We start from the raw sequence: 13,885 nt of genomic DNA on the forward strand, positions 1-13,885 counted from the left end.
AGATTGCCAAACTCTCCTAAAGCATGTTGAGCATATTGTAATTGTTTACGCATGTCCAACATTCTTCCTTCTAAATTTAAGTGAAACATACTTACTCTGTTCCAGGTAATTGATGTGAAGAGGAGTTATGTAAACATGACAGCTACAAAGATTGAGCTCACTATGAGGAAAGCAGAGCCCATGTTATGGGCAAGCCTTGAACTACCAATGCCTAAGATACAGCAAAAACAAAATGAAGATATTACAGATCAAGAATGAAATCCTAAAGATATATAGACTGTTTCCTTATCATGAAGTGGTGACTTGCTACTGTAATGCATTTCTTTTTAAGACTTTTATTTTCTATAAGATCACTTTTTACAATAATTCTTGCATTCCAGATCAGGGCAAACAATCCATTGTGTGAAAACCTCATGCTTGATCTAATCAAGAGTGCAAGATTTATTGTAAATTTATTGAAGCTCAGTCCATACTGTACACTAATATTTTTCAAGCATCCTATTTAGACTGGAGCTACCAGAGTAATCGATGTTGGACTATACCTTTTTTTCATCTTGTTTCCTGTAAGGGTACACGATATGAGTATGTGGAATGATAAACATGATTTCAGTGATTTAGAATACACAAATTTGATCTTCAGAAATCAGTAATAAATCCAGAGCGAAACTAGGCGCTATGCAGTTTCTTTCCTTTTACTTGTGACAGTAATGGCTGTATATTTTACTTGTACAATGGGTCACTAGTTTGTGAAGAACTTAGGTAATACTGGCTTTTTCACCATCTAGTTGTCTGGATCTGCTCTGAACAGTTTGAATGCATGTGGTAACAGTACTCATCCACTATCAACACTTGTTCTATTACCAGTAAAAGTGCAACAGCAGAAGACTTGCCAAAAATTTCCAAAGTAACCCAGAAGGGAAGAGGTTATTAAAATGTCCCTGCTCTATCCTTCTCATTTTGGTTTCTGAATTTTAAATAATCCTAAAACAAAAGGAATTGGATAAAGTGAAGCTACAAAAGCTTAGCCTCCCAGCTGTGGGGGAAAAAACAAACAGTCTCAAAACCACTAAGCCAGTTAATATGAAAATTTTGCAAGATACCTAATATATAACTATCCCTCCCTCAAATGCTCACAATTCTTAATCTTCCTCAAAGAGGGTAAATATTGAAGCAGGAGAGGATAATGTAGGTTGTGTTTGTGTCAGCTGGGCTGTGAGAAGATGATTAATGTTTCCATACAATATTTTTTTATTTCAAACCTTTTTAAATAAGGTTATTTAAATGTGTTTTTATTTTAACTTAATTTTCATCTGTATCAAAAAACAAAAAAAATCAACCTGTTTTTTATTTTCAGTTCAAGGTAGAGACCTTGCTGCCAAAAACTAGGGTATTGTGAAAATATGTGACTGAGTTCTAGGCCATAGCTGATGCAGTAATGCTTCTCGCCCTCACATCTCTAAAAGTAAGTTTGGGGCTGCAGCTGAAAAACACTCCCAAAAAAGTCTAAAGATATGTAGAGCACTATTCACATCCCCCTGTGTAGGCCAATTTCTACCTAATTAAAATTTACCATAGAAAACTTTAAAGTCCCAATTCATTTTACAGACCCAGGCTGTACATTGGAGCTGGAAGGTATAATGTACCAGAGGTCTGAGAAGACTGTAGTTGGTGTGGCTAGCTCTCCTCAGCCACAGCTATATTTCATGTGTGTATGTCAGTTCAAGCAAAAATCTAAACCTTCCATCTCCAGGATAGACATATTCTCTTTCATGCAGAGACAGACGTAGTTTGAGTTATATCACAGTTTCTTGATCCTTAGTCATTTTCCTGTCCTCAGAAGGAAGCCAAAAGAACGTTCACAGTTGGGAAGATGGGCATGTATCATGGGTTTGTATATAATAAGAGAAACAACTTCAGAACATAAAGACTAAAAGTAATTTAACCTTTAGAGTTTTGCAGCTGGGCTTAATTTATCTTTGTAGACTCGAGTTCAGGGTTCCATTTACAGCAATATTTAGACATAACTAAAGCTGACATGGATAAAAAAATAAAATAATACATATATACAGAAACACTGGCTTAGTGTTTGTCTGGGAATTTAAAGTCACTTAACTCCCATTGACTTAATGGGAATGTAACGGACTCCTTTAGGCTCCTTTGAAAGCTCCAGCTCTAGGTGCTTCACAAAACTGTGTAGTTTAAAACAAGGTGCAGATAAAAGAAATTTTATAATACTATTTAAAATGCCCTTATGGCTAGTATAACTTGTATACTCTTGAGCAGTGGCTTCCATCTTTTTGAGGATTTGGACCCCTTTTCAATCTATTAAAATGTTATGCGCCTCCTCTCCCCCCGACCCCAAACAATATAGCTGTGCCTGCAGCCTGCACATCCCTCCAGTTACGGTGCTTCCTGAATGGCGTCCCCCAGACAGCTGGGGAAGCAGCATGGGCTGAGGGACTTGCTGGTTGCTGACATGGGTCCTCAGAGGCTTCATGTCGGCAGTGAGCAAGTCCCTCAGCCCACGCTGCTTCCCCAGCTATCTGGGGGACGCCATTTAGGAAGCAGCATAAGCTGAGGGATATGCAGGCTGCAGTCACAACTATATGGTTTGGGGAGGGAGGGGACACATAACATTTTAATAGTGTAAAGGGGTCCAAATCTTCAAAAAGATGGGAGCCACTGCTCAAGAGTGTAGCCATTCCTTTGCAACTCTACCATCTTTGTTGCTTTGTGTATTACGAATATCTGTTTCTGCAGGACAGGCAGAATTCTGAACTTGGATACAAGGGCAAGCACAGTATAAATACTAAAATAAAATTCTGGTTTTGAAGGGTATGTCACTGGGCATCTATCTAATATTCTTATGCACATTCTGGTTAATTTTCTAAATCTTGAACACCTGAGATCATTTTTAAATCTTTGCATTTCATTTCAGTATCACTAGTTGATGCATCATGTCAAATCCATTTTAGGGACTTGTCAGCTAATTACAAGGCAAACATCAATCAATCTCCCACTGTAATGTGTGTCTAAGCAATTATCATCTTTACCCCAACCATGTTTATGATTTATGTTCTGGTAATACATAAAATAAGTTGGTGATAGTTATGTTTCAGAGTCTTATTATCAGGCTGAGTGCAAAACGGAAGCAGAGGTGGAATATTAATGGCTTGAGGGAAATGCTAAGAGGAAAGTTAGTAGTTTCTTGTATTCCAAGATTTAATAGGAAATTATAGATACTTTAGAGCTGCTTAATAAAAATCAAAGCTTTCCCAATAATATAGGAATCAGTTATTTAAAAAAAAAATTGTTTAAAGAAGTTCAAACTTAGTTTCTTCTCTTACAATTAAAAACAATAACATTGTTTTATATATAAACATAGCTTTCATCTGGCCATGATGTAATATTTAAGAATAAAAGGGCCAAACTCTGTTGGCATAAATTGGCATAAGTTCATTAGTTTCTCTGAAGTTACACTAACTTACATCATCTGAAAATTCTGCTTTTTTTTCTCCCCTACTCTTCTGCACGATCACCCAGCAGTTTGTTTTAGAGAAATAAAAATATTTTGATCTATTGCTTGTTTTTATTAGTGAAATTCATTTTTAATTTGACACTGAACTGTCAGCAATTGAGGGCAGATGAATTGAGGCTACAAGTACTACAACTATTAGATTACACCTCAGAACGCTACATTTAGAGGGAGAAAAAACAAAGTTTGTAAAAGGTTGAAGAGGAATTATTTAACAATAAATTTTTAAATATATTGAACTTGTAAATATCTGCATAAAATAAACCAAAATCAGCTTGGTTTGAAAGATTTCTGGCAGTCAAACTTTCCATGTCTCATAGCTTCATTGTGCTACTTTTAATAGGTTCAATTGCCTCTTGCAACTTGCAGAAATTAGTTTATTTTTATAATACACAGAATTCTTACCAAACTATACTGTATTTATTGTATATTTGTCACAGACTTGGCTATCCAGTTGCTTGTAAAGCTATTCGCTTAAAAAATGACACCACCACTATAGTATTCTTATAATTTCTCAAGTGTGATTTAAATTTTTCACAACTATTTTGCCTGCCCAATATTACATATGATTTCTGTTGTCTATTGAGTTTCAGAATATTCTCAACATCTGGTTGAGCTCTGGACCATTCAGTTAACATAACGTTTAATTCTACGGCATGTTAGTATAATTTTACGAAAAGTAGCCAATGAGAGTTTGTTTTAATACTTACCAAGTCACTGTTTTAGTTTAGTACTGTTTTGCTAGAAACTTTTTGCCTTTAAAAGGCATTCATGTATTCTGTGTAATGATGCAGTTCTTTGTGTTCTTAAATATGGCATGAGGATTGATAAATGTTATCTGTTAAATTCATTGTTTATTTTCTATTTTACTACTACAAATTGTACTTATCCATATTCAGAAAAATGATCCTTTACATTAATGAAGTTTTCAAGGTGTCTGGAACACAGTTATGATGGTAAATACATGCTTTTTGTAATGGCAAAATATTACTGTTTTGTCTGTTTTCTTCTGCAGGGGTGTCTCATTTCTTATTCATGTAAATTCTGGTTATGTAAACTTTTCTTGATATTCTCATGTCTTCATGCTCTAGTTTTCAATAAATTCTTACTACTGGCGGGGTTATACTTATGTTTCTGGTTACTCCTGTACAGAGGGAGAATTTTCTTTTGACTCTGCTGTAAGAGTATCCCAGTGAAGTATTTTTTTTTTTAGGTATTCAGAAGTTCAAGTGATTTTCCTCATGTCCATTCCACATGAAGTGTTTGTGCTTGCCACAAGCACTGTTGCCAGAAGTTTTTCTCTCTGGTACCGGTAGGGGAGCAGATCTGGTGCCCCCTTGAGTGCCACCTCCCATAGTGTGGTATAAGGCAGTGTTTCTCAACCTTACTTTTTTTTTTTTTTAAAGGGAGTAATTTATTTAAAAAAAAAATCCCCAGTACCTACAGTTTTCAGACACACAACTTTTTTTTCTCCCATTGCAACACATTTATTTAAACAGCTTAATTGTAGCTGGGCAAGCAATGAAATTTTTGGGTGTAAAAAGTACAAAAATAATAAAGTGCTGGAAAACTGAATTTTTTAGTTTTCCAATTTTCAGTTGTTGACATACATCTCAGATTTCTGTTGAATGCCCCAAGGTTACTCGTACCATTGGTTGAGAAACACTGGAGTAAGGGATGTTACACTCTTCCCACACGCTACCTTGTTTATAACTAATTTTTTTTTTTTTTTTTTTTGGTTAAAAGATCAGTATCACAGCAGTCATGAATACAGTTCTGAGATGGAGTTTTGTAGAAGTGGTGAGCTTTGCAGTTGCAAGTAGTTCTTCAAGTGCTGTCCCCCTGCGTGCTCCGCAGTTGGTGTCGGACTTGGCCCGGCACCACAGATCCGAGACTGTGAGAGCAGTGATTGGGCGGGCTGTGTATGCGCGAGCGGAGAGCGGTGCTCCCACCTTTGAAGGAGCGCACACAGCCCGCTTCTCCTCAGTTCCATCTTCACCGCCCTTGGCCACAGACAGAGCTCAATTCTCTCCTCCTCCATGCGCTCTGCAAGACAAAGCAGAACCACTTTATCAGCATAGTTAGTCCTGAGGCGCTCAGGACACCCTTCTCTTTACACAGAAAACAAACAGAAAAAAGCTGCTGCCAGCCTTTACTGCCATACAGTGGCAAGCTGCAGCAAGCCAAAGAAAAGAAACAGGAACCAGCACCCCATGAAGAGTCAGCACTGCTTGTACAATTACAGCTACCTTCTGGAAGACATGCCAGACTTTCTTAAGGAGAAAAGATGTGGCAAATGCTGTGATGTCCACAGCGAATGTATATGCTGTTTGGGAGGACACATCTCAGAAATGTGTCCATTGCTATAACCTAACACAGTGGTCCTCAATCTTTAGAGGCTCCCGGAGGGTGGTGCCACTCATGTGCCGGGTGCCTGGGAGCGGGGCCGCGTGTCCGGGGGCACACCAGGGAACGGGGATGCCCTTGCACCCGGTGCCGCCATGTGCCCTGGGGCTAGGGCTGCCCGAGCACCTTGGGCTGTGGGCTCGGGGCCGGCACCGCCGCCCCCGCCCAAGCTGCGTGCCTGGGGCCGGCACCAGCACTGCATGCCCGCATATGCCCCGGGGCTAGGGCCGCCTGGGGTGGGCGTCTCCCATGCGCCGCACGCTGGGCCAGCCCAGGTTGTTGGCAGGCACGCACAAATGCCCCAGCAGGCGCCATGGTGCCCGCAGGCACCGCATTGGGGACCACTGGCCTAACACAAGAGCTCACAAAAAAAGGGAGGGAGCACACAGCATGCACATAGTCTATGGATAGAGCCTTGGACCCCTATAATTATCAAGGGGGCAATAAGGACTTGCGTGCAATTTCTCCTCAGAGCAAACCTCCAAGCCCTTCACCTCAAAAAGCATGCTCAGAAACTAGACCTTCACCAGCCTGCTCTCTCCCCTCAAGAATTAGCAAAGGAGATGAGCCAGGCACTTCAGGCACAGCAAAGTCTTGAGCCTCCTCAATAATGGGCTCAAAGCTGTGCTCGAAACAGCCCTCAAAATCAGCTACCACAAAAAGGGCCCATAACAAGGGCCCTGTGGTGACAGGCACCACCAGCATTAATGGCACCTGGCTTGCCACAGGCACACACTCAAGAGCCCCAGCACATTGCCAACCTACAGCACAACATTCACCTGTGGCACAGAAAAATGACCAGGCTAGCTCCAGCCTCCCACAGCACTTCACACTAATTCTAGGTCCCCTGGGTTCACTGCTATACACATGCCACCACCACAAGCACCAACCAGCGTGGCAATGGGTCACAAGCCTGCATCCCACTGCTGTTCCTTGGGTCACAAAACACAAGTGCCACCAGGACATGACGGGGTACTGGGACCCTGTCCTGAGCCTTCACCATGACATGGTTCACGATCCCCACTACAAAGAAGGGGCTCGCCATGGTCACCGTCCTTATCAAAATTTAGTGCCTACCACACGGCTACAGGGAGCATGTTCTCCTCACAACACTCCTTCCTTGATAGGGAAAACGCACGTTATAGGGTATACAGACCACCATGTTATCAATATCCCCCGTGGCACACTGATTGGCATTACTATGATACTCATTGCAGCTGATGGTCCTCCTATTGTTACTGGGCACCATGACACACCTTCACTGCACCTTGTACGCTTGCACAATGGTGTCTGCCCTCTATGCACTCAGATACATCACATTCCCCATCTGAGGGCTTGGATCTAGAGGAAGGACAAATCGAGGATGACCCAACCGTCCACCGTTCTGATATAGCACAAATGATAATTCATCCTTCTCCTCCTAATGAAGTGGTTATTCCAAACGACCCAATACCCACTGATGATATCAAGTAATTCCAAGACCTATTTAAAAGGGTGGCTACCAGTTAGGAGGTAGTTTTATCAGAGGTCCAGGAGAAACAGCACAGACTCCTAAAGAATCTACAGCCCTCCCCGAAATCCAAAATCGCACTGCCTCTACATGAAACAATCCTCGAGGCAGCCGATGAAGTTTGGCAAATACCTGCCATGACCCCTCCAACTAACAAAAGGGCCGATAGGAAGTATTTTGTGCCATCTAAAGGCATGGACTTTCTCTACCTACACCCTCAGCCAAACTCCTTAGTGGTTGGTACTGCCAATCAAAGGTCCAAGAACCCACAACACAAAATACATACACAGGACAAGGACCACAAATGCCTGGATGTGTTTGGGAGAAAAGTGTACTCTTCATCAACCCTCCAGCTATACATAGATAACTATACAGCACTGCTTGCAAACCTCAGAGGCTCCATACACAGTTTTATTTAAGGACAAGGTGAAACTGTGCCCATATCCAGCGTTTTTGCCTACGGTGGTGTCTCAATTTCATGTAAACTTTCCATTTTTTCCCTTAAACCTCACAGTAATAAAGAATGAGCTCTCTACACTCTGGATGTGAAACATGTTTTAGCCTTTTATTTCAAGAGAACAAAACCCTTTTGATGCACTTAATCTAAGCTCTTCATGTCCACTGCTCCACAATCCCAGGAAAAAAAACATCTATAAGCAGACACTCTCTAAATGGGTCAGCGACTGCATGTTTTTGCTACCACCTGAAACAAGTCAAGCCTCCTGACTCTATCAGGACACATTCTACATGCTCTTTCTTTACATCTGCTGCCTTCCTATGTAATGTCCCGCTCGTTGACTTATGCAGGGCAGCCACATAGGCATTAATGTTTACTCAACATTACGTCCTGCTACAGGACACTGTATCTAATACCAGAATGGATCTGACACCAGAAAGAGCAGAGCCATTCTGTCTGCAGCCATCCTGCCTGATTTGAAGCCTCTACCTTTCTAGGGAATACTGCTTATAGTTACCTGAGTAACAGGGACATCTCTCGAAGAAGAGGAAGTTACTCACTATGCAGTAACTGGTGTGCTTTGAGATGGGTGTCCATGTGGGTGCACCACTCCCCACCTTCCTCCCCTCCACTTCGGATCTTAGACTCACCTGTTGTAAAGAAATTGAAGAGTCTTGGCCATGCACGAACAGAGAGATATCATGGGGCAATCACAGCATATGCGCCACCTGGAGGGGTACTGCTGTCAAAATCATAAGTGCTGGGACATACATTGACCTGAGTGGAACACCCACAGGGACACCCATCTCAAAGAATGTCAGTTAGTGCACAGGTGAATAACCTCCTCTTCTGCACAATGATTCTCTCCACTATGAGAATGCGGAGACACCAGTGAAAGCAGGAAGATGGCAGGAGACATACTGCCAGTTCACAGGGGAATTGTCGGGAGCTGGCCAAGAAAAGGAAGAAGTGGCTGAACTAGCCATATGCTGCAAGTAAAGGCATTGTGTCCTCCCTGCAAACTACTTAAAATCTATATTTGAAAAATGATCGTATGGTTAAATATCAGAATTGCAGACCTTGTTATTCAAAGCTGAATCTCAGCATAACCATACCTTTTACTTATTTCAAGTATTTTTTAGCACAAAGGTGTTTATTTTAGGAGAGTTTGGGCTTAGATAAACACATAGTAAAGTTAGAAAATTATAGTGATTTTGCTGCAAATATCAACTTAGTATAAAATGTTCCAAAACCTAACAACCAAATATAATCTATATAATTTTTTCTAGAGAAACTATAGTGATGTTTGTGTTCAAAAACAAAATAAGGCTTTCTGCTTTCAGGAGTTTCCTAAGTAGAGACTTTTTATAGCATCTAATGCTTTTTAAATAAATTGAATGGTTTTTAATCAAATTATATTGTGCTTCATGGAGAAAACATTTTAACCAGAACTCTGTGTGTCTTTCATTACATTTCCTTTATGCCCATTTTTGTGAAAGTAATTCATATTAAGGACACCCACTAATGAAAATTACCTAGAGTAAAAGGTAATTTTACTTGGTTCAGAATTATTCTTTAATGATAATGGCACAAATTAAGAGGATGTCAGCACTTCCATTTTGAATTGCTGGCTTCCAAGGTTTACACATTGTAACGAAACACTTATTCCAGCCTGATAGCTGCAGTATTAACTTTTTTGGGTATGTGTATACATACCCCAAAATACCACATACACAAAATAGATATACAATTAGAATAATTTACCAAGAGTTGTGGTGGATTCGCCATTAGTGACAATTTTTAAATCAAAATAGAATTGGTTTCTAATAGCTCTACACAGTGGTCCCTTTTGGTCTTGGAATCCATTAACCTATTTTCAAACTTTAAGGACAAGGATTTTCAAGCATACAATGGAGCCTGAGAGGCTGTGTCTAGACTACATGCCTCTGTCGGCAGAGGCATGTAGATTAGGGTTGTAGGCAAAGGTAAATGAAGCCACGATTTAAATGATCGCGGCTTCATTTACATTTACATGGCTGCCGCGCTGAGCCGACAAACAGCTAATCAGCTGTTTGTCGGCTCGCCGCTAGTCTGGACGTTCCCCCTGTCGACATCAAAGCCCTTTGTCAGCAGCCCCGTTATTCCTCGTGGAATGAGGTTTACCGGGGCTGCCGACAAAGGGCTTTGATGTCGACAGGGGGAACGTCCAGACTAGCGGCGAGCCGACAAACAGCTGATCAGCTGTTTGTCGGCTCAGCACGGCAGCCATGTAAATGTAAATGAAGCCGCGATCATTTAAATCGCGGCTTCATTTACCTTTGCTGAATAAACAAATCTACATGCCTCTGCTGACAGAGGCATGTAGTGTAGACGTACCCAGAGAGTGTGCCAATGTTCAAGGTTAATGCAATAGAATTCAAATGTTCCAGAAGGGAAAAAAATCTGAAGTTAAGGAACAGCAATACTTCAGTGATAGGTCAGGTCATACAAAACCATTCATAAAACTAAAACTCTTCTCTGTGTTGGTTGATATAGCTGCACAGCACTGCCACATGTATATGCATTGCATATGCACTTTTTAATATAATGATGCTACATTTTTTTGGATGTATGACCATTGGAACACTGAAGTGGGGATGGGCTAAGGAGTCTGCGTCTCTCAAAAAGCAAGAAATTGTGTCCAAATGTAAGCCTGCTCCATCTCCAGACAGTAAAAACAACAAAAAAAGGTCAATTTTTTTGTAATCGTAAATTTAGGCAGTGAGCTAAAGTGACCACAGAATGAGTGTCCTCTCCTTTATCATTTCCTTCTCCTTTAGTCTTGTTATTATTTTTAGCATGTGAGCTCTTTGGTCAGGGAATTCAGCTATATGTGTATTTTAAGTTTAATGCATACTTAATGGTGTATTTTATTACTCAACATTTATACTGAGAGAGAGGAAGGCCTTAACCATGTTGGGCCCATTATGCTAGTTAGAGTACAAATGTACATTTCACTGAACACAAAGTTAAGGTTGTAGTCAGCACCTCATACCTCAAAAAATGAGGAAGAACGGCTCTTGCGCAAAAGGGTTTTTTTGCGCAAAAAGGTGCCGCCTGCACTGCGCTTTTTTGCGCAAAAACCTCTTTGAGCAAAGGAAGAGGAAATGCAAATGAGAGTGCTCCATTTGCATTTCCTCTTGCAGAAGAGGCTCGTAGTTTAGATGTAGCCAAAGTGTGTTGTTCTTAAACCTTGGAAAACATAGAATAGAGGTATATTGGAGCAACCTTTACTTTGCCACCTGGAGTTGGCAAGAGCCACTGGAAGGCTACTTCTACATTGTGCTTTCTTGTGCAAGAACATATTGCGCCTCATTTGCATACTTAATGAGCCACCATTTTTGCTCAAGGGGCTTTTGCGCAAGAAGGAGCAGTTTATACTGCTCCTTCTTGCACAAACCCTGCCCCCCTTGCACAAGAGCTGTTCTGTCACTTATTTTTCAGGCAGAATGGCTCTTGTGCAAAAGCCCCTTGTGCAAAAGTGGTGGCTCATTAAGTATGCAAATGAAGCGCAGCGATACTCATCACTGTGCTTCATTTGCATATGTTCTTGCACAAAAAAGTGCAATGTAGACATAGCTGAAGTGTACTAAATTATCATGCATCCAGACTGTGCTATATTAAGCAGACATGAGGAACGCTGAAGTACACACAGTCTGCCATTTTGTGTGGCATGTTGTCCCACAGAACCCTATTCTCTCATTCATTTGCAGGCACTCCATATGCTAGCAGCAGGTGTATTAAATGGTGCAAGGAATCATTGGGAGAAGGCTGTCCACAGCTCACATGCTGAGATAGGCATGTACCCCTCCTTTCTGTGTTGAGTTCTACCCACTGAGGAGCAAACAATCTATTCTTGACAGGGGACTTTATAGCATTCTGGTAACATAAGTGACAGTGCCCTGTGAGATAGATGTGCAGGTGCCAATTCAGGGGGAATCTTTGGGACAAGGGTTAAAGAGTGATAACATCTGGCAACACAGAGGACTTGTCTACACTTATAGCTGTGCCGCTGTAGCACTAACCCAGTGCAGCTGTATTGCTGCAGTGCTAAGTGACGTCAGCATAGGTACGCCTTCCCGAGTACTATCTACACTTGAGGTTATGTCATTTATAGCTGTGTCCCCCTGAGGAGTGGAATTTCTATCCCCCTGAGCAACATAGTGATACCAACATGAGATGGTAGCAAAGACTAAACCTAATGTGGTTTGTGTAAAGTAGCTCAAGTGGTTGAGTACGAACCAACGACTGTTCACTAAGCCTGCTCTGAGGACAACTTCTGAATTAATGAGCACAAAATCTGCCAGTTTCTCTTACAGTTCCCCATCTACTGAGACACGGCAGTGCACTTATCCTCTGGAATGGCAGAGCTTTGTGATGATGGAATGGGCTGGGGAGTGACTCAAAGTGCTTGCCTACCTTGCAAATGATGATATTGTGGCCTGGGTAGGTGACCAGTGCTAGCTGTAATGCAGGGCTACTCAAATTTGGAAGCCCCGGAGTCCACAATAATACTCACAACACATGCCAATGGCGGCAACTTAAGTGCGGTTGCATATACATGCAAATATATATGCAAATAGCTTCTTTCACACTGGCAGACATGAATACAAAGCACTTCCCACAATCCCTGGTGTTCCCGGCACCTCCTCCGTGGGGGGCTAGAAATGCTGACACCCTGTACCCATCTGTTCTAGCCAGCCCATCCGCTTGCATCTTTCTATGCTCACCCCACCTGGGAGATGCCTCGCCGTTGTGTAGCATGTTCCCAGTGGAAGCCATGTTCAGAGGATCCCATCTGCGGGCCACGTGTTGAGCCCCACATAAACCCAAACCGCACCGCAGGCTGCAAACATACATGTTGCGGTCCGCACATGGCCCATGGGCCGCGTGTTGATTAGCCCTGCTTTAATGTAATGGGTATGTGTGACAACAGTGAAGATGTGGCAGCACAGAATAGCCACCTGAGTAGTGCTGCCAAGAAGCTTGGGTATGCACATAGGTTGCTAGCTCATGTCTTTACTGCGATGGTTAGCTATGCCAGCTAGAGTAAAGCTAGCAAAGAATGTCTGCACATGCTACACTCACACCTTCTATTTGCAGTGTAGACATCCCCAAAGAAGCTGGAGTTCAAGTTGAGGGTCATGATCATGACTAATGTGTTCATTAATATAAATCCCCCCAAAATACTGAGATCAATTTGATGGGCTCTGTATATCTAGAACCTTTGCTTACACAACCTCAGATTTTAGATTACTCCCCCTACCCAGCCCTCTGTGAGGAACAGCAATATCCAAAACAATGCATGTGAATTTTGAAACAATTAAAAACAACTGTTAAATTTCAACCTTAACTACAGTGGTATGACCCAATAATTAATGACAATTCCTGCTTCTAAGGGTGCGTCTAACACGGCACGGCTTAACTCAAAATAAGCTATGAAAATTGAGCTATGTCAATTATGTCTCTTAGTTTGAAAAAGCTTATTTTGAAATAGGGAGCAGCTACACAGCACTTATTTCAAAATAGAGCACTCTTCTTCTGACTTCCCTTATTCCTCCTACAATGAGGGTTACAGGAGTCAGAGAAAGAAGTTCTCCAGCTTGACAGTATTTTGACACTATTTCGAAATAACTGCCTGCTGTGTAGATACAGACTAAGTTATTTTGGAATAGTTTTGCAATGTAGACGTTTCCTAAGAGCTGACAGTCTGCAAGATCAAACAGATGAGCCAAACAAGCAGACTTAGGTTACAGATGAGAAAAGGAAGACTTGGCAACAAATAAATAAAATAGCGATTATAAAAATAATGTGCATAATTTTTATCGAAGCCGTAAGTATCGTAGGTCTCCGTTTGCTTAGCCAGGATGTAGTTTATTGGACACATTCTGGAAGAGCAGAGATGTGGGGAGCAACTTGGGAGGCAAGGTTGGTGGCT

General features: G+C 41.6%; 1 protein-coding gene across 1 annotated transcript in view; it reads left to right on the forward strand.

Annotated features, from left to right (window-relative positions):
- The window catches only part of CHORDC1 (cysteine and histidine rich domain containing 1), a 30,857-nt gene extending 28,804 nt beyond the window's left edge, over positions 1 to 2,053 (forward strand). The window contains exon 11 of the mRNA XM_075919381.1: positions 106 to 2,053. Coding sequence (XP_075775496.1) covers positions 106 to 258 — 153 coding nt within the window. The 3' untranslated portion in view covers positions 259 to 2,053. The remainder of the gene's footprint in view (positions 1 to 105) is intronic.
- Positions 2,054 to 13,885: the final 11,832 nt, after the last annotated feature.

This window comes from Pelodiscus sinensis, chromosome 1 (genome assembly GCF_049634645.1).
Source record: "Pelodiscus sinensis isolate JC-2024 chromosome 1, ASM4963464v1, whole genome shotgun sequence".
NCBI lineage: Eukaryota > Metazoa > Chordata > Testudines > Trionychidae > Pelodiscus > Pelodiscus sinensis.